This window comes from Erigeron canadensis, chromosome 1 (genome assembly GCF_010389155.1).
Source record: "Erigeron canadensis isolate Cc75 chromosome 1, C_canadensis_v1, whole genome shotgun sequence".
In the NCBI taxonomy this organism is placed as follows: Eukaryota; Viridiplantae; Streptophyta; class Magnoliopsida; order Asterales; family Asteraceae; genus Erigeron; species Erigeron canadensis.
The window spans coordinates 13,608,964-13,634,592 of record NC_057761.1 but is presented as its reverse complement, the minus strand read 5'-3'; the positions used below and the strand labels follow the sequence as shown (position 1 = coordinate 13,634,592).

At 34.7% G+C, this 25,629-nt stretch overlaps 1 protein-coding gene across 1 annotated transcript in view; it reads right to left on the bottom strand.

Annotated features, from left to right (window-relative positions):
- Positions 1 to 24,448, bottom strand: part of LOC122584904 (wax ester synthase/diacylglycerol acyltransferase 4-like) — a 31,749-nt gene extending 7,301 nt beyond the window's left edge. The window contains exons 1-2 of the mRNA XM_043756980.1: positions 24,148 to 24,448; positions 23,006 to 23,581 (exon numbers count right to left, since the gene is read on the bottom strand). Coding sequence (XP_043612915.1) covers positions 23,006 to 23,581; positions 24,148 to 24,363 — 792 coding nt within the window. The 5' untranslated portion in view covers positions 24,364 to 24,448. The remainder of the gene's footprint in view (positions 1 to 23,005; positions 23,582 to 24,147) is intronic.
- Between the last annotated feature and the right edge of the window lie 1,181 nt (positions 24,449 to 25,629).

Below are 25,629 nucleotides of genomic sequence, written 5' to 3'. Positions count from 1 at the left end.
TGTTCAAATGGGTGAGCCGGTGTATCTCAAGGTTGTAAGACTCCAATTTTATTAATGAAATCTATATTTCGATAGTTCTTAGTCAAGTTTATTTTCAAAACCAATTTTGGCATCACCTTTATACAACTTATAAACAATACAAAAACTAATAAACTTGCTTAAACCGAACTACTTAATCATGTAACAAGTTAAGGTAGGCTACCTAAACATGGTCATTATGGTTCATGCACCCAGCTCCCCCTTTCAAAAAAGAGGACCACAAGCATCAAGTTACCTTGATTGCGTAAGCCTTTAAACAAAATAACTAACACTTAACACATAAACACATATAAACATGCTGACTGGAAATTTCCAGTAGCTTCACGACCAGTTTAAGCCTGTTTCGAGCAGAACTACAAAGTTGTAGCCCTATGAGTTGAAAATCTACAATCCGAATTTGGGCTTCTAACTCATTATCTATTAAAAGATATGAATTTTTTAGTAAACAGTCGTAAACCAGAAAATTTACACAAAAAATTCACATTGTCACATAATTATCTAATAATGAACCCTAATTATTGGATCATCATGCTTTGCAAAAATATATCTCTATATATCCAGTAAAATCACAATAAATTTTGCATGAATTTCTTGTGATTTTACTATTATTTAACAACTTTAAATAATTAAGATACACGTAATCATGCAATTCATCACATAAAACATGTCAATTCAAAATTCAAAACATGTTTGAGGGTTTCAATCTCTATTGAATAAGGTTAAAATTTTAATTAAACAAAAACCTTAATTTTATTTAATTAAGATCGGATTTAATTAATTAAAAATAAAAAAAATAACCGTTTAATTATTTAACAATTAATTAAAATCAACCAACCCTTAAACCCTCCTTCAAGTTTTGATCTTTATAATTAATAGATCACATATGTGGCTCTGATACCACTGTTAGAATATGAACACCCAAACATACATAATCACGGGTACGCACAACGGAAAAAATCAAAACATATATGCAATCAAATTAATTAACAAAGACTAGAATTGAGTCGTGTACCTTATGCAAGCTCCAATAAAGATAATAATAATAAGATTATTATTAATGCTTAGGGTTTAAAGTAAAACCCCTCTACGATCGCACACTAGACACACCAAATAACGTATGCTAGTACCCGATCACAAACCAAACAAACCATTGCTTGAACCTTAAACTTCAAAGTCGAAATACCCTAATGAAAGGGAAATTTCGGCCACTTCAAAGAGAAAGGAAGAAAAGGAGAGAAAACTTTGTGAAAGAAAAAGTATGTGAAAAATCAAGAATTAAGCCTCTATTTATAGGACTTAATTAGGTTAAACTTAACTTGGAAAATAAGCTACATCAAGGCTTTCCAAGACTCAAAGTGGACGGCCCCTCTTCACAATAAGCTCCATTTTCTAATTTTCACTTTTTAATCCTCCTCTTTAATCAACTAAATATAATTAACCCTTTAATTATGTTTAATTAATCATTTCGTTATCAAACTAATCAATATATTACTATTCCCGAACATGCGATTTATAATAAAATGATCACACTGCAACACCTAGTTGAACACCTAAACTCATCATATATATCTATTTATTCTCATACAAACAATATATAGCAGAATTAGTATAATACGAATAAGTTAATGTCAGTTATTTGAAACTAAGTTTTAAAAAATACAACAAAACATTGAGTAATAATAAAAATAACACATAATGAAATGTTCATTTGAAAACTAAAACTTCAGTGAAAACTAGAAAACTAGCCAAAACACACCGTGATCTGATTTTAACACAATGTGTTTTAATTGTATTTTTCAAAAACATATTGTGTTTACATTGTGGTTTTATTGTATAATTGAAAAACACATTGTGTTAAGTTATAAATGACCGTGCGTTTTTGATAGCGCGTGAAAATCAAAAAATTCTTCAAACACACTGTCATATAAACTTAACACAATGTATTTTCCTAAAAAAAAAAAATTTAAAAACACATTGCGTTAAATTCAGATTAAAGCGTGTTTTGGTCAATTTTCTAGTTTTCACGAAAATTTTAGTTTTCAAATTATCACAATAACTATCTTAACGCAAAGAAAACACTCTAATAACGGTAATGTAATATACTGTCTTGTTTTATATGTTACATGTAAAACGTAACAATGATGAAAGTTATTATATATCACGTACAGAGAAAAATAATCAGTACCAAATATTATTAGGTATAGTGCAATTAAATGTATGAAGGTTGTTTAGTAGAAACATGAGAACCTCAAAATCTGTAGCTAAATTATTAAAAATGAAAACTTTAAAGAAGAGTACTAGTTAAGAGATAGAAACTTTAAGGGTAAAAATCAAAATACGTAAAATCAAAACATGTTGTACTATATGCACTCAAAGTAATACTATAATAGGAAAAAAAATTGTGTCTGGGTTAAGTGTACGACGTGCCATTGATAGCTAATTCAAAGGATGGTTTAATCATGCTTGCTTCTACAATGGGAAAACCTTTACTGCTTGATGCATATACTAGTCAGATGCGTTTGAACTCATGGGGAAGGCATAGTTATGCAAGAGCTCTAATTGAGTTGGTTGCCAAGTGTGATTTGATGGATAAACTGGTTGTTGCCATTCCAAATTTGCAAGGTGAAGGGTTTTTAAAAGCGAAAGTTTATGTTGCATATGAGTGGAAACCTCCGCATTGTTCTCATTGAAAGGTTTTCTGCCATGCTAATGAGATGTGTCCTACACAAGTTAAGGTAGCTAAAACTAACAAGTAGAAAGATATTCAGGGTGATGGTTTCAATACTGTTAAGCACAAGAAATCATAGGGCAAATGGAATTATAAACAAAAGGCTGGAATGAAGCACTGAACCTAAAGTTGTGGTTAAATATTGAGTTTTTAACGAAGGTCTGAATGTGACTACGAGTAACTCGTATTCAGTCTTGGAAGAGGTTGAGGATGGTTTAGCAGGTCTATTAAGTGATGATATAGATGAGAAGTTGTCCAAAAAGTTGAATCCAAAGTCTAGTGTTCATGATGGATGTGCTGGGCGCAAACCCACTCCTTATGACAATATTAGTGACGATGATGAGGTAGAAAATGATTATGAGGAACCAGCTCCTGTCGTGGGTGATGTTAGTATTTTGGAGGCAAGCACTCATGGTCATACAACTTCAAATGTATTAAATCGTTGCATGGAATATTAGGGGTATAAACCAAACCCTTAAACAAAATGAGGGTCGAGATGTTATAAGTGAAAACAAACTTGTGGTGTATGCTATTTTGGAGTCACATGTCTCAGTTTCTAATCTGGATGTGTTATGCAAAAAGGTTTTTTGTTTTTAGGATTGGAGTTCTAATGCTAGTTGGTGTACAAAAGGTTCGGGCATTCTTTTTGGATGGAACCTGGAGTTTGTGGATCTCATGGAGTTGTCTCAATCCGAGCAAGTTGTGCATACTCAGGTATTTAAATCTGAAAAGAAGATGTTATTCTAATCTTTTATCTACGCGCACAATAGGCACATGAAAAGAAGATGTTCGTACTTCTGTTGTTGATATTGCTATGCAAGAATTCAAGAATTGTGTTGATTCTATTCAGGTTTATGATGTAAACAAACTGGGGTTGCATTATACTTGAAAACAAATGCCTACAGGACGTGTTGGCATTTTGAAAAGGCTAGACCATATAATGGCTAACTTGGCTTTCAATGATGGTTTCAAGGAGGCTAGTGCGCTTTTCAGCCATACCGTACGTCAGATCATTCCCCAGTTATTTTGCCCATTCCTATGGGATCTAAATTTACCCCGAAGCCTTTTAAATTTGCAAATCTTCTTATTCATCATGTCAATTTCAAACAGGTGGTTTCAAGGGCATGGCATGCAAAAGTTGAAGGTTATCATATGTATGAACTTGTGTGTAATCTCTAGATTTTTGTTTTCGTTATGTTTTTCATCAAGATTTGTGAAGGAATTAAAGGATAAAAGGTAGATTAGATAGATATTTCAATATGCATATGTATAAAATGGGTGGAAGGCTTAATTACAAAGGAGGTGGGAAGGGGTATATATACATAAGTTTAATTAACACTAATACCCCTTCCACACTAAAAAAGTTACAATTTAACACCATAAATTTTATAGCTAACAATCTCCCCCTTGGTGTTGAATTGTAAAAGTTGCATTGTCTTCACTCTCTAAATCTTGGTAGGCCCTTTAAGTTGACGATTCTTGTTGTTGAGTGACCTTCAAGCTTTCTCTCTGTCTTCATCGTCATCAGTCAACTTTGACATGTTGGATCCTTAAACATTATGTGGAGGTGAAGACTTGGGTTTATTGAATAATGCGGAAGCTTGTATAAAGTGCAGAAGCTTGGGTCAGTGTAAAGTGAGGAAGATTGGCTTGTAAATGAGTGAAAATTTGGTATGAAAATGATTTGTCACTTTAGCTTCCTCTCAACTTGTCATATGTACAAAATCTTCTCTGAAACTTGCTCCCCCTCAATCAATCACTCTTTTCAAATATATACAATCAAAACATACTAATAAATCCAAAAATGTTCGTCATTTAACTCCCCCTCAAGTTGAGCATAATCTTCAAAACAACGAATTAACTTATGCATTGTGTTCCCCTCAGATGGGCAATCCATTATGCCCCCCTTCAAAAAGGATAATCAATCTTTCAACCTTTTTCTCCCCCTCAATCTGAGCATAGTCTTCAGAGCAAAGAATTAAACTTCAAAACTTTCATTGTGCTCCCCCTTAAATGAACAATATCTTCAATCATTCTATTGTTATCTCTCCCCCTCATGATGAATGTGAGAACCACGTTCATCATGTATCAGTAATAATTTAGCACAAAAGGTGAATGGAAAGGTTTATTATGAAGTTTTAGTATTGAACAAAACAGATTTTGAACGGGTTGTACACTGAAATGTGTACAAGCCATTTCCACAACAACTTACTTTAAGAGAATTTTGGGAACCCATTTTAGTACGGGTCCAAAATTTTTACATACTTTCGAGAAATAATGGTAAGTTGTGTCAATTTGAACCACACAGACTGAATTCCACAATGGGGTTTCATTTAAAAATAGTTTTTGTGGAAACAATGGTGATTTGAGGGTGGGAGTTGGAGTTTGAGGTTTGGACTTTGGTGGCATATGTGAAAACCAACCATATTGATCTCTAAATCGAACGGTTTTGGTAGTAGGATCCTTAAAAAATCGACAAGTGTTGTATCGAGGGACTGTAGGAGTCTTAGGAAAATTAGGCACAGATTTCAGAAAGGTTGGTTTTGACTTTTAAAGTGGTGGGGGATATCTCTTTGATGGTTCGATAGTGGTTGATTCGGTCTTTTGTGGTGGTTGAGGAGGTTTTGGTGCAAGATTTAAAAGTTCTGAAACTGAATATTTGATTTGTATTGAGTCACTTGACTAGACTTTTGGTTTGGTGGAAAAAGAGTTGTTTTCTGGTTGTTTTAGTTGATTTGGAGAAAGGGAATCGAGATTAAGGGGCGATGAAGAATTCACTTGAGTTGACAGAGTTGCAAGTTGAGTTTCTAAAGACCAAGAATAAGCTTGAAGTTGTTCGATTATCTTCAAAAATTTTCTCTCTTTACTCACAAACAAAGTGGACTTGTTTTGCAATTCGTTGCGAAGTTGAGATATCTTTTTAAGCGAAACAAGTTCATTCAAATGACTCTCTGTGATTCGATCGGCGATTTTGGAATGAGCTTCTCTAAGTTGATCATATAACCGATTAATCTTTGTTTCCAGAAGATCATTTGCCGACTTGAGCTCTTTGTTTTTCAATTTGAGTTTCTCATTCTCAAGCTCCATTAAATGAAATTTGTTAAAAGCATGTTGTTTGGTTGAGTAAATCTTTGCAATGCAAGGAGTGATATGAGGTTGAATCATTGTAGTTGAACAACATGAACATATCATATCTTTATGGCGTTTCTCTTGATCAAAAGTAGGTTTTGTAGCCGTGTATGAAAAAAGCTCTCTCAAAATGGGATCATTTGTAAAAATGTCTTGCGATGTATGATTCGTCATCTTGGAATTCAATGATAATGGCAGCCCAATAAACACTAGTCAGCCCAACTAAATAACTCAGCCCAATTGAAAATTATTAGCCCAACAAACTTATGTAAAATTTCGGCCCACTTGTAAAACCTTAGTCCAAAATGAATTCATTTGTAACTTGTATTTGACTAAGGGTAAAAGAAATACTATCACGTGAAACCTGCCAACTTAAAAGGGGATATGTTAAGTTAAATATGAGTTTTTATGAACTAATACCGGTATTCAAGCAAAAACCCGGTATTAGTGAAAAATTAATGAAATGTGAAGGAAAACCGGTATTAGTGTAGAATAAGGAACAAATGCCGGTTTTAGTAAAAGAAGAACGAATACCGGTTTTCGTAAGAAAAATTTGGCAAAGATTCGACTTGCAAAATGATGAAAATAAGAACAAATACCGGTTTTGGTGTAAACCAGGTACGTTTTTGAATATAATGAAAACCGGTTGGAATACCGGTATGAAACCCGGTAGGAATACCAGTATTGGAACAGAAATTCAGGGAAAGGATGAAAACCGGTATTTCACTAGGAAAACCGGTGGTTTCACGAGAGACAACCGGTATTTCAACAGTGAAATACTGAAAATTGCAAAAATGAAGAAAAATAGGTCCGGATTTTGCGCCTTGGGCTCTGGTACCAAATGTAATCTCTAGATTTATGTTTTCGTTATGTTTTTCATCAAGATTTGTGAAGGAATTAAAGGATAAAAGGTAGATTAGATAGATATTTCAATATGCATATGTATAAAATGGGTGGAAGGCTTAATTACAAAGGAGGTGGGAAAGAGTATTTATACATAAGTTTAATTAACACTAGTACCCCTTCCACACTAAGAAAGTTACAATTTAACACCATAAATTTTATAGCTAACATTATGGAAAAAGTTATTAAAGAAATCGCTGAGGAAACTACTTCATGATCAAGGAATTCAAAAGTTACATAACTAATGGCATGAACTTGATGAAGTGCAAAAAGCGTTGAATAAAGAACCCAATAACCTAATTCTTAGGGAAGAATAGGCTGCTTATTTGAATGGTTTCAATGATGTTTTGAATACTGAAGAACAATTTTTAAAACCGAAAGCAAAGATAAATTAGTTGAAAGTTGGTGACTCTAACTCTGCTTATTTTCATAAGGTTGTTACAGCTCGAGTAATAAGGAGTCGAATTAGTGTTGTTTCGAATGCCGATGGACTAACTGTGGATGAGGAAGTTGTTGCGCATGCTTTTGTTGCATCCTATCTGATATTTTTGGTAAACCAGGTGCAGTAGAGCCTTTGAATACCTCAAATTTGTTCAAAACCTGCCTATCTAGTGAGCAAGCACAAATAGATGATTAAAACTGTTACTAATCAATAAGTAAAACAAGCTATCTTTTCCATGGGCGGTGATAAAGCACTTGGTGAGGATGGTGTTTCTCTTGCTTTTTTTAAAGGGGCTTGGGATACTTTGGGACCAAATCTTGTTGATGTTGTTAAGGAGTTTTTTGTTGGAAGTAACTTGTTAAAGGAGGTGAATCATACTATTATTTCTTTAGTGGCTAAGGTACCAACTCCATCTCGTGTTACTGATTTTCGTTTTGTTGCTATTTGTAATGTCGTTTATAAATGCATTACAAATATTCTTGCTAATCGGATAAAAGGTTTTCTGGGGCAATTAGTTAGTGATAATCAATCTGCGTTTGTACCGAGTAGAAGTATTTCTTATAATATCCTACTGACGCAATAGCTTATGCATAATTATCATTTGGATAGAAGCCTGGCTCAGTGTGCATTTAAAGCTAATACAAAAAAAAATATGATACAGTTGATTGGTTTTTTCTATAACTGGATTTGGTTTTCATTCTAAAATGGTTGTCTGGATTATGGAAAGTGTGACAACTACTTCTTTCTCTATGTGCAGAAATAGCAATCTACATGGGTTTTTTTTCAAGGAAAGAAGGGTTTGAGAGAAAGAGACCCACTATCCCCATATCTGTTTTCTTTGGTTACGGAGATTTTGACACTTATTATTCAGAGACGATTGGCGGAAAGTAATAAGTTTCAGTTCCATCATCATTGTTCATCATTGTTATGGGATAAGCGGCGCACCTCGTCCCTAAGATGAGTCTCCCACCTTTTCACCCTAATTAATTTTTGGCAAAGACGGACCCAATCGGTTCCCAAATCCCGATATGATGCTTTATCTATATCTGAATATGACTCGGAACCAGTAAACACGATAGGATGTTTGCTTTTAACGACAACCCACTTACACCGCCCCTGAAATAATGTGGTAGCCGGAATACCTCCGACAGATGTACCGACCGGGGTAGATCTAGGTTAATTGCCACCCACTGTATTCTTTCTCTTAGCATGTGCCATTTATGATTCTTAAAAGAGGAAAAAGATGGAAGAGGGGAAGGAGAATGAAAGAGAAAGATACAAATGAAACCCTAAAAGGTAACAGTGGATATTGATTGGTAACCATTAGATATCCATCTACCGCTTCGGTTAAGTGTCAAATTCAAAAGCTCACCCAACATCTTTTTTCACTTGACAAAAGTCACACTTCCCAATTTGTTTTCATACAAAGAAAAAACCCTCTTATAGAAAGATGAGTTACTTTCTCAAGTAAAATAACGAATTTATCCCATCGAAGGTGACCTTGGTAAGGTTACCTCAAAGCAATATTTAAAATTCTTGCAATACAAAGAGCATCGGAGTGTAGTCTAAAAATCACTCTACATAATCTTATAAAATTCTAAGTAAAAATCACATTTTACTTAGAATAAAAAACTGAAAAGAGGTGGGGGAGTGTTTAAAAAAATTGATCAGATTATGGAAAATATAGAGTTCATTGACATTTTTCCAGTAGATTGTGCACTATTTCATCCCTACATAATCTCTGATCACTCGCCAAGCATCCTGAAACTTCCTTCTATTATGAGAAGTCGTCCTAAACCATTTAATTTTGCTAATTTTCTTGTTCATTAGCAGGGCTTTCTTGATGCTATTGTTAATGCATGGAAGTTAAATGTTGATGGCCATCATTTCTTTAGGGTGGTCAATCGTCTCAAAGCCACCAAAAGTCCTATGCGCAAGCTTCTACATGGTCAAGGTAACCTTTATTCAAAGGTCTCGAAGTTAAGGGGGTGTCTTGATGAGCTACAATATGAGATTGATAAGGATCCAACCAATACGGTCTTATTGGAGAAAGAAGCAGCCTTTTAGAAAGACTTTCAAATTGCTCGATTAGATGAAGAGCATTTTCATAAACAAAAGCCTAAAGTGGAATGGCTAGGGGTGGGCGATTCAAATTCAGCCTTCTTTCATAACTATGTATTGAGCAAAAACCATAGAAGTCGAATAGAGGTCATCCGGGATGGTAATGGTTTTATACATGAAGGTAGTGCAGCTCCTAAGGCTTTTGTTAATCACTATGAGAAGTTTTTGGGTCAGGCTGGTATTACAACTTGCTATCCTACTCCGCACGTTTTAACAAAGAAATTATCTCCCCAAAAAGCTGAAGTCATGGTTCGTAACGTCACAAATGAAGAGATAAGGAAGGCAATGTTTTCGATAGGTGAAAATAAAGCCCAGGTCCTGATGGGTATACTTCGGCATACTTCAAGGGTGCTTGGGATGTGGTAGAAAATGATGTATGTCTTTCTATTCATGAGTTTTTCAGTAATGGGAAATTGCTCTATCAGGTAAATCATACTCTTATTGCTCTTGTTCCTAAGGTGGCGACCCCGACTTTTGTTACCGACTATAGACCAATATCTTGCTGTAATACACTCTTTAAATGTAATAGTAAGATATTAACTGAAAGGATGAAAGATTGATTATTGGATCTTGTTCGCATAAATCAGTCTGCATTTGTTCATCTGTGTAGAATTTCTCTGATAATACCCTACTTACTCAAGAACTTATGCATAACTACCATCGCAATGTTGGTCCTCCAATATGTGCATTCAAGACTGATATACAGAAAGTGTATGATACAATGGATTAGAGTTTTTTGGAATCGGCAAAACATGGTTTTGGTTTCGAAAGAACAATGATCAGATAGATTATGGTTTGTGTTACTTCTACATCGTTCTCTTTGGCTATTAATGAATGTGCATGGATTCTTCAAGGTTAAATCAGGCTTAAGGCAAGGAGATTCTATGTCTCCATACTTATTCAGACATTTTCTGGAGGTAATTACCTTGCTTCTCCAACACGCAGTTATGAATATGGCTAGTTTCAGGTTTCGTAGCAAATGCGAAAATGAATGAATGAATTTAAAGATATGTCTGGGTTGATTCCTTCCATGCCCAAAAGTAAAGCTTTCTTCTGTAATATTTCTGATTTTGTTAAGCAAGCTATACTTCTGATCATGTCGTTTGAAGAAGAGGAGCTCCATGTGAGGTACCTTGGCGTTCCTTTAATATCTACTAGACTTCATTATAAAGATTTTAAGGTTTTGGTGGAGAAAATGGAGAGTCGAATCGCTGACTGAAGAAACAAATATTTATCTTTTACTGATTGTCTTCAGTTGATAAGGTCAATGTTATCTTCTTTTCACATTTACTGGGCTTCGATTTTTATTCTTTTAGCTAGCATTATAAAAGACCTTGAAAGGAAGATGAGGACGTTTCTATGGTGTCAAGGACCAATGGTGAAAGGTAAGGCGAAAGTGTCATGGAAACCTAATTCTTTGCCTAAATCTGAGGGTGGTTTTAATATCAGGCGTACAATTGAGGTAAAGAAATCCCTTATGGTATACCACATTTGGAGCATTTTAACCCACAGGGATTCTCTATGGGGTCAAATGGGTATATTCATATAGGTTAAAAGGCAGAAACTTTTGGGATGTGAATCAACCAAAAAATTGTAGTTGGGGGTGGAGGAAATTACTTCAGTTAAGAGATGATACTAGGCCATATATATGGTCTGAAGTGGGGGATGGCAAGCAAATTTTGGTTTGGTTTGATCAATGGGCAGTAGGGTCGCCATTATGTCATGTTATATCTCTAAGGCAAATAATACAAGCAGGTTTCAATTTGAACTCAAAAATTGCTGATATATATCAGGATGGTGAACGGTTCTAGCCGAGTGCTTGGTTAGATGTCTTTCCGGTATTAGTAAATATGTTAAGGATTATATTGCATGTTAATTAGCCGGATTCTATTGCATGGAGAGACTTGAAAGGAAACTACCAACTGTATTCTTCAAGAACAGTTTAGGATTCCATTCGGTCAATGAATAATGAAGTTACCTGGGCTAAGGCAATTTGGTTTTCGCATTGTATTCCAAGGCATGCGTTTTTGGTTTGGCTGATTGTTCAAAAAAGTTGAAAACGCAAGATAAGATCATGCAGTGGAAAATGAGCTACAACCTCTATTGTTGCTTGTTGTGTAGAAAGGGACCGGATTCTCATGCACATTTGTTTTTTGAATGTTCTTTTTCCTCACGGGTTTGGAATAAAATTAAAAGATTAACTGGAGTTCCCTTCTTATCTGATGATTGGGAAGATATTCTTACTTGTCTTACGTTAAAAGCAAATTCCAGATCTGCAAAGAATGTTATTGGAAGACTTTTGGTAGCAGCTACAACATATTTTGTCTAGCATGGTAAACTCTAAACCCTAAACCCTAAATAATAGGTTGTTTTCTAATCATACCCGACCTCCAGACCTCATAGTTGAGCTAATTGTTTCTACCATCAGATTCAAATTGGTAACTCTGAAGTTTAAAGACATGACCAGTGTAGATCACTTACTTATAGCTTGGAAAGTACCACGTGATATTATGGTCCATCTCATATAGCAGGCACGCATGATGTTATACTTCCCTCTTGTCGCATTAGCTTTTATATTTGTAATTACTAGTGTGTTAGTTTCCCATTGTTAGCTAGTTTGCTTGTTGCTTCTGTTAGTCTACATATATATGGCATGCCATACATATAAATTAGTATGATATCTCAACCATGCTACTTGAGTTGTAATGTTTTTTGGTGATGGTATAAAATTTACAGGGGTATACCCATTAACAAAAGAAAAGAAGAAGCTAAATCCAAAGTCCCAAAAGTTTTCGTGAAAAAAATCTATGAATTTTAACAGTTTTTGTGTCATTTGTTAAATTTTCTTTCTTACCAAATGGGTCTCATGTTTGTAGTCCGTGTTAAGGTCCGTAAGTTTAATAATGTTTTTCCACAGTAACTAGAAACGTAAAAGTACAATTGGATATGAGAAACTAATAATGATTTCAAAGATAAACGTTATGAGAGTTCTTAGGGAAAAACGTACAAAGCTGGTCAGAAACACTCAAATCGTTAAGAACACTCAAATAGTTAAGAATACTCAAATAGTCAGGAACACTCAAATTGGTAGAAACACTCATATGTTCAAAAACACTCAAAATGGTCAGAAACACTCAAAAGATCAAAACTTATAAAACTGGTTAACGTTATATAGGACTTTTGGTCAACTAATTTAAAAACACAAACGCTTTCTAAAAGTAAACTAATGGCATTTCTTAGGGTACCAACGTTCCCACTTTATGAACTTCGTATGTGTTATAGGTTGATACTTCTGGACGTCCTATTTGCTTGTTTTGTATATTTAGCTTGGAGGACAGTATCTAGTGAGTTTCGTAGTCCCTTTTTCATGTGCTTTAGGGTGAAAAGTATACTTGTTCTTTTAACTAAAAATTGTCGATAAAATCTTTTGTGTACAATATATTGTGGTGCTTCGTATTCGTAGGATTATTTTGTTTGTACTATTATGTGGTCTTATTTGAGACTGTGCGTGAGGCATATGGAGAAGAGCATCTGTATTTGTCTCAGAGTACGTGGAAAAGTCCGTCCGATACTCATGACATCAGTACGTGGCAAAGAGCATCCGGTACTGGCTACTTGGTACACGGAGAAAAGTGTCCGGTACTTGACCTGGCTAGGGTTGGTTTTTATGTGTCATATGTACTTATATGTGTGACAACCGTCACATGAGCGTATTTTTCCAAGTTACTTTTCCGGTCATTTTAGTTCGTTTTGTTTATGTATATTTCTAGTCTTTAAGACTTTATTAATGGAATAACTAAGTTTATGTTTTTTTCGAGCTTTGTGAGCATTTAGTCTTTGGAAGGATTGTGCGTGGACTTAAGAACCGAAGGAATACTACTTGTCTTATAGAAATGTCAATTTCACTAATGTACTTAAAAATTTAATAATTAAAGTTTTGATTATAAAAAATGGTCGTGTTTATAGTCATTAGAAAGATATTAAAAACTTACAAACTTTAATAATTAAAGTTTTTAACAAAGTAAATTAATGAGCCTCGGGTTTTAAATTGTCTAAGTGAAACAAACTTTATTTAAGGTCAAGAGCTCCTTCTTTCTTATTGATCTTATTAAGTTCAATGGAAATTAAAACCCAAGGAGTTTAAGTTCAATAAAAGAAAAAAAATTTAATATATATATTTGAGCCGTGAAGAAAAAATAAATAAATAATAATAATAAAAGAATTAATAATAATAATAATAATAATAATAATAATAATAATAATAATAATAATAATAATAATAATAAGCAACAAGAACCTAACTTCAATAACATAATTCTCTCATTCTCACACATTCATCCTTTCTCCCTCTTCTTGGCTGCAACACACAAACACTACAAACCCTTTTCAATCTTCAGTTTTTCTTCACTTTCTTTAAGAATTTGGGTAAGATATGATTAGATCTATTGTTAAATGCTTATTATTTATCAAAAATTCTTGTTTTTCATTTACCTATATCTATATTTCGGATTTTTAAATATATATATATATATATATATCTGAACATTTTGATTCAAATATATGAATAATTGGTTCTTCTTCTTCCCCTCGTTAAAGATTTAAAGTTTTGTATTTTATGTATCGTATATATTTTTCGCATTATATATATGTATGATTAAAGATCCGAAAATCCTTGTATAAAATGTATATATTTTCAATTTGAATTGGTTTTCTTGTTGATAAAAATCAAAATTAGGTTTAAGGTTTCAAACCCTAGCGCTGGGAAATTGATTTCGATCTAGGAGTTTTACGTCAAAGAGTTTCTTTTTCTTACGTTCAAAAGGATTAAAGTCAATGGATTTTTAAGTTCAAAGAGTTTTTAACTTCAATGAGGTAGATTTCAAACTGTACAAAGTTTTTAACTTCAAATGATTAAGGTCAAAGAGTTAAGTTCAAGAGAATTAACGTTAAGAGGCTATAAAGTATAAAAGGGTCGATCATGTTAACCTCGAAGGAATTTTAAGTTCAATGACTTTTAACCTCAAAGCCTTAACCTCAATGATATTAAGGTCAAAGTCAAGGAAACTTTAAGTTCAAAGGATTTAAGGTCAAGGGAAGTATTCTATACTCTAAGTCGACATTGTGTTTAAGGTCAAAGGATTTTAGCATCTATAGAATAACCTCAACAATTTTTGTCAGAACCTTTAAACTCAATAGAAGTTTTTAACCTCAAAGCCTTAACATCAATAAGATTAAGGTCAAAGTTTTAAGGTCAATGGAATTTAAGGTCAAAGAAAAATTAAGTTTAATAGTCAATGACTTTTCAAATGTTTTAAGTACAATGAAGTTATATAATATATATATATATAACACATATATTATACTATACATAATGACATTTCTTAAGACACAGGCATAGGACATAGACGTATACAATTAAGTAAGTACATACTGAGTGACTGAGACGTTTGGACCGATATTTTTCGTGCTATAGGTGTACATGACTGTTCGAGTTCTTGTTCATTCATCTAGAGTACTTATGTTTGTGCTGCTTTCATGTGAGTTTCGTAGCCCCAGTTTTTACGTGCTTTGGGGTGGAAAGTCAACTGACACTTTTTAAAACAGTTTCTGTTTATGTTCAATATTGAGCCAATTTATAAAGTTACTGATGTCATGTGACGTGTTTGTTCTTGTTTGTATGTGTGTGACTATGTGCTTGGTGATTGTGCTTATTGAGACGTACTTATTGTGTTCATTGGAGACTTCTACTAAGGCAAGTTGTTTAACTGTTAGGTCACCAAGGCAAGTTGTTGAACTGTAAGGCCACATATCAATAATAAAGGCAGGTTGTTGTAACATCTTAAATTTTATCGTCTATATTAATCTTTTCGTGAGTCAGCTTTAACGTTCTCTATTAAGAAATTATATGTATATTAATGTAGCTATTATTTATGTGGGTAAGTCCGGGTCTGTGTTCCTTTCTATTGTGGTTAATAGTGTTGATAAATGTTTACCAGTAATGTTTGTTAATATGGTATGTATACCCTATAGTGTTGGGTTAATATTATATTGATGTTAATGAAGATATTTGAGGTGTTAATTTTGTTAATATGATGATTAGAGGGGTATTAAGTGTATAGTCGATCATTAATAACAAAAAGAAAAAAAAAAAAAAAGGGTCGTCATTTCTCTTCGTAGAAGCAGCCGCAAAACACACACAAAAGAATAATATATTGGATCATCCTTATTATTTGATCACGCCTAGCCGCAAGAAGAAAAGGAGAAAAGAAGCTATAAAATACATATGCTTTGTGTCTTTTGCAGCAGCCTCAAACAAAGTAAGATATGGATTGGATTATTGTTATTTATTAATTATATTGATAAATATATTTGTCCACTTATAGAGTTATTTATTGTGTTGGGAGGTGTAAGTGTCATGTGATAGTCATAACCAAAATAAATAGATGATTGGTTTTAATAGAACTATTTATTTTTCCTTGTTCAATGGGAGCACGGATTTTTTAAAAGAGCAGTGTTTCACTGCGAGTAACTTTATTAAAAGAAAAATCATACTTGGTGTGTCTCTTTGGTACTGTGATCGAATAGAAAGAACCGAAATTTATAAATGAAATCTACGGGGTCATTTTGTCTTGTGCCTCACGAGTACAATGACAAAGAAAAAGGCAGTGTCAATTTATTGTCATGCTTTGGTTGAGTTGGTATTTTTAGGATGTTTGTCTATTTTCTAATTATTGATCGTTTATAGTGTTGGAGTGTGATCATTTTATTATAAATCATATGTCCGAAAATAATTTAAGTCTACGAGGTCACACAAAATAACACGGTAACTCTATATTATTAATTAGTATATTCAAGTAATATATTAATTAATTAGATCACTAAATGATTAATTTAAATATATTAAGGGGTTAATTATATTTAATTAATTAAATAAAGGATTAAATAAGGAAATTGGTGATGGATCCTAAGGGGCAGGTTTTGATAAGGCTTTGTAAGCCTTAATCTAGCTTTTTCATCAAGTAAATTAAACCCTAATTAAACCCTATAAATAGAAGGCTTAATTCAAGGGTTTTCTCATTCCTTCACACAAGCAATTCTCTCCTCTCTTCTTTGAGTTCAGCCGAACCATCTAAGGTTGTTTTGGTTTTGTGCTTTTTGAACATATCATGGAACATATATATGTTTTAATTAATGGTCATCATTAATTAAGGCTAGTCTTGGTCGACACATATATATGACATTTATATGTTGTTTTCGGTTCATGAGAAGTTCGAATAAAATGGTATAAACAAAAGGTTGTTTGGTTCGTGATCGGGGTACTAGCATACGGTATAAGAGGTGTCTAGTGTGCGATCGTAGAGGGGTTTTGTTTTAAACCCTAACTAATAATAATTATATTATTAATAATATTATTGGAAGCTTTGCGCAAAGGTACACGTTTCGATTCTCTCTCTGTTAATTAATAGTATTGCATATACGTTTCCTTTCCGCTGCGTACTCGTGAATATGCTTATGTGCTTATATTCTAAAATATAGGTTATCGGGAATACACAACAAGCTTGGTAAATTATTATTACTTGTGGTTTGTGAAGAGCAAAGGTAAGATAACATACTCTTGTCACGCCGAGGGACACAGCAAAATGTGGTTTTAATATGATCTCTTTTACGATGTTTTAATTATCTCATGCGTATGATGGGTACGGGATGCATGTGGAGGGTTATTTGTGGACATCTTATGCATGATTATGTATATATGCTTGTGATAAATGATTTGTTGTGTGAGAGTTGCTTGTTGTTGGTTTGTACACATAGTACACTAGACTTATTTAAGTTGCCATGTCACGAAGCACGTTAAGGGCCCTAATAATGTAACGAGGAATTATTTTGTGTTAACGTGGAATTTATCGTGTGTTTAAGTCTCGAGCACAACGTGGAAAAGTGTTAAGCTTAACCCACATTAGTCCAAAGGACTCTTGTGTGCGTGGATCACTTGGAGGCAATATACATGCTTCCCGTGTACCTCAATCATCGTGGAAAGAGTAGACCGGTTGGAGTGATTGACCACCATACGTGCGGAAACGGTTTGCTCATGGATTTGGTTATGTCTATCCATAACGACGTCGATGGACCCCGAAAGGTTACCCATCATGTCGGGTTTGAGGTTCCTGTAAGGTCTTATGACCGCCTACACACAAATATTTTATTGTTGACTATAATGGCATAACTATACGTGGATATCGTGGAACGTGGATATCGTAGAACGTGGAAATTGTGTTGTAACGAGGAATAATAAGGATTGCTAGGCACTTTATAGGATTAAATATCCTTATCATGTTGTTTACATGGAATTGTGTGATTGTGCCTATACATATGTGTGAGATATATTTTTTTTATAAAGATGTTTTAATTGGCAATCCTTATTTTGTACTAACCTGTTATCTTACTCGGCTTTTAAGCTGGCACTTGTGTTTTGTGGAAAAAAAATGTTGTGCCCTCAGGTTAGGACATGAAGCTGATCGGTAGATGGTGAGATGGGTAGCTACTTATAGAGCTTAAGGATTGTGGCTTTAGTTACCCATAGTTGCATTTATTTAAGTAGACTCATTATTTAGCCGTTTGGCTATACTTTGTTGGTTTAGATTGTGGGTTTCATTTGAAATATTGTGATGATACTTGTCGGTAACACCTTTTGAAACATTTATTTGGTTTTATTGATTCCGTTATGAATCGAATGGGATTTTTAAACGTCGCTTCCGCAATTTGTTAACGGTGTTATGTTAAAAGTTGAATTCTTTTTTGAAATCCTCATTTTATAAAGCAGGGTGTTACATTGTTGAACTATAAGGCCACATATACTTATATAAGGCATGTACCGTAAGGCCACACATTGAGTACTTTGGGTATACCGAGTATCTTGGACTTTGTGTGCTTTGAGACTTGAGTACTTGGGCTATGGCGTAACTCTGCTCACTATATTGAAAAACTACTTATTTTGTACCTAAAGAGTCGACATAAGACTTCTTTATTCATGTGCTTTTTAACTAAACCTACGAACTCACCAACCTTTGTTTTGATAGATTTTAGTATACTTTTCATGTACTCAAGCAAATCAGGGAACCTGCATGCTAGAATTGGAAATCGGATATTTATGCTCCTCTTTCTTTTATTAGACTTTAAGGTTACATGCCTTGGACTATTTTAGTTAATGGATCTATTGTAATTAGGTGTTCTAGCATTTTGATGACTTTGAACTCATATTTTGGGAGTATATTTATTATATTCTATTTCATTTAGCAGTATCCATGTAATTCCATGACGTGCTATACTTTTCATGACACCTCACATTTTCGCCAACGGTGGGGTGTTACACAATGGTATCAGTGCAAGATGAAGTGATGGCACTAACTAGTATTGCAGGACGATAGCAAGGAAACACCTGATCAATGTATTGCGATTATCTCCTGTTTTGCGACAGTTTTTGACCTTATAAATTGCACTTGTAGTTAGAGTGTGGTAGCAACCTTGGGCTGCTTAATGGGTGTTGGTTAGTGGAGGGTTAGCCGTTGGTACACCCTATATACATAGGGAATATATCACTACCGTGATCCGGCCTTGCATTAGGTGTACTAGGGGTATGGAGGGAAAGCCGTTGGTATCACCTCTATATATACAGTATACACCACTAGCGCATTGGATGTAAGTGTTAGATTTGGACCACATTTTAACTACAATTTAGGGTTATATTATTAGTATATATGTATATGTATTCCCTTAACGTGGCCTACATGACTAGTTTAAGTTCTTGATAGTATCATTTAGACCGTAAGACGAGAGAGCTTACTGAGTGCAACCTGTGAAAATAACATCGTCGATTGTATTTTTCCTAACTAACCATATGTGGTTATAGGACAATGGCAAGAACAAGATCTAGTATTGGAACTAGCGGCGGTCGTGGAAGAGTCCGTGGTGAAGACAAAGAGGCTGTTCAAGGTCGTGGTATTGGCCTTAGAACTGGACAGACCGGAGGTCGTGGCATTGGGCCTGAGGTAGGTCAAGGTTGTGATGTTGGTCGTGGAAATGAACAGGGTGGAGGTCGAGGTACTGGTCATGGCGTTGGATAAGGTGTAGGCCGAGGTGCTGTCCGTGGCATTGGTCGTGGTGTAGGCTACATTGGAGGCCGAGGTAGTTGTCGTGGACACGGTCGTGGTGGACCTGAAAATGAAAACACTATTGAGCAAGCTGGAATGCAAGCAGACCCAACCATGATTGTCATGATCACTCAAGTGGTTAATACTATACTTGCACAAAATGCAGAGAATGAAGAACCACATCATAATGAAGTTGAGGATGCTCAGTGTGAGGATGTAGAGGAGGATCAGGGTGGTGTATACTATGAAGACGTTGATCAAGGAATTCATGTTGGAAATGTACCAAGGGGACTTAGGTGTCCGGAACTGTACTTACAAAATCTTCAAGGAATGTGGTGTCCAAGAGTATGATGGTAGAGGTGGAGTAGTCAAATTTATTCAATGGTTACAAAAGATAAAAGTTGTGATTGGTATTAGTCAATGTACTCCTGAGCAAAGGGTCAAATATGTAGCTAACTCCTTTACTAAAGTTGCATTGTCTTGGTGGAACACCCAATGCTAAGTCAGAGGCAGAGTAGCGACAAAGGCAATGTCTTGGTATAAATTTAGGGAATTGATGATGAGGAAGTTTTGTACAACAATTGAACTGGTGCTGCTAGAAAGAGAGTTTTTGGAACATGAGATGGTTGGTTCTGATCATGCTGGACATACTACCTGTTCTAATGAACTATCAAGGCTTGTTCCACATTTGGTGTATCCAGAAAGCAAAGGCATCGAGAAGTATCTCCGTGGGTTAATTCCTCTGGTTAGGTCGACTATGGCGGCTGTTCACTCGCTTACTTCGGAAGAAGATTGAGATCTGAAGCTATGATTGAGGAGTTGGTTCAGTGTGGAACTATTACTGCTATTGGAACAAAAAGGACGGAAAGCAGTGGGGTGAGTAGTAGTAAGAAAGTCTGGCCATCTGATTAAAAGAGACAGAACAGGCAAGGTATTTTCAGTGACTGATGCTGGCAAAAAGAAATATGTGGGTCCTCACCCTAGGTGTACAAGGTGCAATTATCATCACCCTGCAAATAAAAATTGCATTAAATGTTTCAATTACAATAAATATGGACATATAACAACCCACTGTAGGGAACCAAGGACACAAGGAGCACCGTTGAATGTTGTGCCATTGAATCAGAGGAGGCCACCTGGAGTTCGCGGGGGATGTTATGAATGTGGGTCCACTGAGCACTATAAAAAATATGTCCTCAATGGGTTGGGCAACAAGTACAAGTAGCGGTCTATCCTAATCCGCTGTGGATTGGTAGACCCAATCAGAATAGAGGTAATCAAGTTCAAGCTGCTAGAGGTCGTGCTTTTGCGCTAAATGCTACTGAGGCTCGCAACGACCTAAAGGTTGTTGCAGGTACTTTTCTTCTAAAGGGTCATTATGCTACTGTTCTCTTTGATTCAGGAGTTGATTATAGTTTAGTCGCAAATAGTTTCATTCCTTTACTGAGTGCTAAGCCGAGTCCTATGTATATATGTTTTGACGTTGAAAAGGCTAACAGTGGATTAGTTAGACCAGGCCAAGTCATCCTTTTGTGCACATTGGTCCTTAATAATCATGCTTTCTTTATTGACTTGGTACCTTTTGAAATGGGGAGTTTTGTTGTCAATGTTGGTATGGACTGGATGTCTTTGGTTGACGCGTCGATTCTATGTAGTGCAAAAATCGTTAGAATTCCCTTACCTAGTGTTGAAATACTAGAAATTCAGGGCAAGAAGTCTGACTCTTATGAGGGTCGTGTCATGAGTGCAACTATTAAAGAGGTTAATTTAATTCATGTCCCCGTCGTTCATGACTATCAGGATGTTTTCCCTGATGATATACCGGGCTTACCTCCGTCTCGACAACTTGATTTTCGCATTAGTTTTAACCCTAACGCAACTCCTGTAGCAAAATCTCCCTATAGATTAGAAATAACTGAATTGCAAGAACTGGCCACACAACTAAAAGAACTTCAAGACAAGGGATTTATAAGACCTAGTCAGTCACCGTTCATTTCGCATGTGTATTGACTATAGTGAGCTGGACAAGTTAACAGTCAGAAATCGTTATCCCCTTCCTAGGATTGATGATTTGTTCGACCAGCTTCAAGGCGCAAAGTGTTTCTCAAAATATGACTTATGTTCAGGATATCATCAATTTCGTGTACACAAGGACGACATTCCAAAGACTGTTTTTTAAAAGAGATATGGACATTTTGAATTCACAGTGATGCCCTTTGGATTGACCAAAGCACCAACAATATTCATGGATTTGATGAATAGAGTGTGCCGACCATACTTGGACAAGTTTGTGATTGTGTTTATCGACGACATTCTAATTTACTCAAAGACAAAGGAAAAGCATGCCAAACACCTGAGAAGGGTACTGGAATTATTGAGGAAGGAAAAACTGTACGGAAGATTTTCTAAATGTGAGTTATGGCTTGATAAGGTAAACCTTTTGGGACATGTCGTGAGCAAGGATGGAATATACGTGGATCCTAGCAAGTTTGATTCAGTCAAGAGTTGGAGAACACCAGAGACACCGACTAAAGTCAAACAATTCCTTGGTTTGGCTGGTTACTATAGAACGTTCTTTGAGAATTTCTCTAAGATTGCGTTGCCACTTACGCAATCAACGCAGAAAGATATACTGTATGCCTGGGGTGAAAGACAAGAAGAATGATTTTAGATTTTGAAGGATACGCTCTAAGTAGCGGTAACAAGGAGTGAGATCCATTTTCACGCGGACAATGGACCTTTTGCTTAGAATCGAGAATTTGTAACCATTGTATTTCTTGATTGTTTGTATCTTTGATTCTAGTAACTTGCTAGCAATCTTATATTCCTTTTTGAGTTAAAAAAAAAACAAACAAGGATTGAGATCCTCTAAAAAAAACTTTATAGGTTAGGGTTTTAAATCCTTAAATTAAAATAAATAGTAAAGAATCAAAAATGATTTTTAAATTTTGACCATTAATTTTAATTTAATGGTCAAGATACATTCAACTTTAACTTTATTGGTTTAGTAAGTTGAAAGCAACTTTGAAAGATCGGTAACAAGACCCAAGTTTTCTTCATAGAACACAACACCATCTCGGGAATCCGGTGTGGTCCACTATGCAACTAGCGTGGTTTTAGGTGATGTTGGGTCGTTAAAAAATGGAACCAATCCTTGGATTTAGTATCTATGTGGACCGGGCATGTTATTGGTTGGGCAATGTCAAATTAATTTTAGCTTATATATAAAAATCAACATAAGTGAGCTAATTAATAAGGAATTGACGGGAGCCTAACACGCCCTTTCTTGGTCCAGTTTTCAGTCTATTATATCACAGTTAATAAGTGAGCTTAATATAACTTCTGTGTGGTGCCATATAGCGTGGTTAGTGTGATTGTTATGGATGTTTATTATTTAATTATCATAATAACTATAGCTTTAGCCAAGTATAATAACGATCAAAAACTACCTTTTAATTAAAGTCTCAATCAAGTAAACCAGAAATAGAAGCTTACCGCATCAAGGTTGGACTTGATTTCCTTGATCTGATCCAAAGAAAATGTCATTGTCATTATATTGATCGGGTGGAACTCCACTCCAATTTTTCCAGATCTTATGGGTGTTTGACTATCTTCCAGAAAACTACTCTTCAAAACGCTCCAACCAAAATCACAAAAAGTGTTTAAAGCACCACTTAAGGCCTTTGGGACAAGACTAATTAAGCTCTTAATCTCGGTATCAGCCTTAGCGGACTTTTGAAAGTTTGGAAATGTTAAGGGGAGGGAAGGGTTATCTGCTCTTTGTAGACATGATAGAAGAGCACCCATAAGAGAGAAACCATCCCCAAGTGCATGGTGAAGCTTAAAAACTACACTCCCAGAAGCATTGCTTGTTGGGTACTTGATGATGTGAACTTCCCATAGTGGCCTTGTTTGTGAGAGTGGTTCCATTGCTATTTTCGATAGGTAATCATTGAAATGATTGTCGTAGAACTTCAACGTCAATCCTTCAGGAAAATGAGGGACTGTTATATGGTCTTCCACCTTCACTTCAACTCTCTTCCAATGCTTGCCTTCATCTCCTTTATCAACCTGTTTAATACAGCAACATTCATTACAAAATTAAAAAAATAAGAAACTAATAAAACAACAATAGCAATACCCAATTTCGCAAAAATGCAGGCAATAAGAGCAAATTAACGATATATGGGAATTTAGAATAAAACCCATGTGAATTTATAATTAATTTGGATATTTATTGATAAATATTAATTAATTGTACAACACAAACTTAACAATCAGAGCACTGCATGTCCATGTGAATTTATTTGTAATTAATTTGGATTTAACAAGCCCACCTGGGTCGTCATTTTCATTCATATATATCGAATGTATTTAATTTATAGTAATACTTTACTTTCCTAGTATAGAATATATGGATACAGATAAATTTTAATATGAGTACCTTTTCGGTAATTACTTAATACATAATTAATATGTCGTTCCTACCTAACAAAACATATAACTCATGCATTGCAAATAAACACGAAAAGGGAACATATAAAAAAGATGTCGTAATATATAGTAGTATATAATATAATATAATAATAGTAGGAATCGAATATGATGGAATGGCAGCGCTGGGTTAATTACATTACCATAATGGACGAGAACCGAGGGTTGATAGGAAGAAAGACATTGTTAATGAGGGTCAGACTTGACGAGTCATCAAGAGGGTTCTCAAACTCCAAAATACTAATGACAGAAACAGAAAGCACCGAGCTATTGAAATACTGCCCGGTTGGGCTCACTGGCTCTGACCACATTTCCATATCATGATCTTCCACACTTTCTACTTTCACCTTCAACACCATTTCTACTCTCTGTGTGTGTTTTACTGATAAATGGTGTAGTAATGTACACGCGGTGGACTTGACTTCTTTATGATCATTTGGTAGTTAAGAGTGGCACATGGGTAGTAGGTGCCGTCTAATTAAAGCAATGAATTTACACTGTCTTACATGGAAGCATGCATTTAAGACCCTATATACCAATTAAGATTTCCTTTACTCGGTGTCTCGGTCCTTTGCAGGCCAAATTATTATTATTATTCGTCGGCTGTTTTAATTTTCTTTATTTTTTTTTTTTAACAAGAAAACGTACTCCTTTAATATACCAAATATACTACCTAGTACAAAATAACTTTCAATTACTCTCGATCGCCAATGTCTTTCATTCTCGTGACGAACTGAATGAATACGAACTAAGCCCGGCCTCTTGTTCATGTGTAGCAAACAATATTCAAATGAATAATTAAACGAATCAACTTTCTGTTATATACATAGACACCAACTTAAGTTGGTCAAGCAACTACGAAAGTGTAAAAGTTTAGAAGTTATATATAGTTGCTCACTCTATGCTTGAAAACATTGGAGACTGAGAATATGAATTGAAGTCGGTGTCAAGTTGAAGGGAGTGAATCTATACAAAACAGGCTATATAAAGTTTTTATACATGCAATCAATTCAGCAATAACAATTTACCGTTGTTTCTCTCAATTCAAAATCCAACTTGATTCTAAAAAAAATCAAACTTCGTATGTAGTGATTGATCGATTTTCATGTTCATTATTTTATGTTTCTTTCTTGTTGTAATTATTCTGCTAAGATTGCATTGTTGATAACTTTTGATTAACAATGACTCGGTTATATACTCAACTAGTCCTGATACCTATACAATGTACGGATTTACTATATACGTACTTATCCGATAAATAGTTTAATGATGTATACGATTAAAAAAAATAGATTTATAAGTAAATGTTAATAATAGGAAAATAATAGACAATGTTATAAAGCTTTTAAAATAAATGTATGAATATAAAAAGTAACTAAACTGTACAATTCTTGGTTATAATAAAATAATATTATTAAAGAATAAATATGAACATAATAAAAAATATATATAACTATAAATTAGCTAAAGCTTATACTAATAAAGTGTTAGGTCGAAAATCGACTAAGTATGATTTGTTCAAAATAGTTGAGGTTCAGTGAAGAAAGTTTGCTCAGGATTCTAAAGTCATTCAGAATAAAGCTCATTGAAGCTTCACTTCAGATTCAGAATCAACCTACACTGAA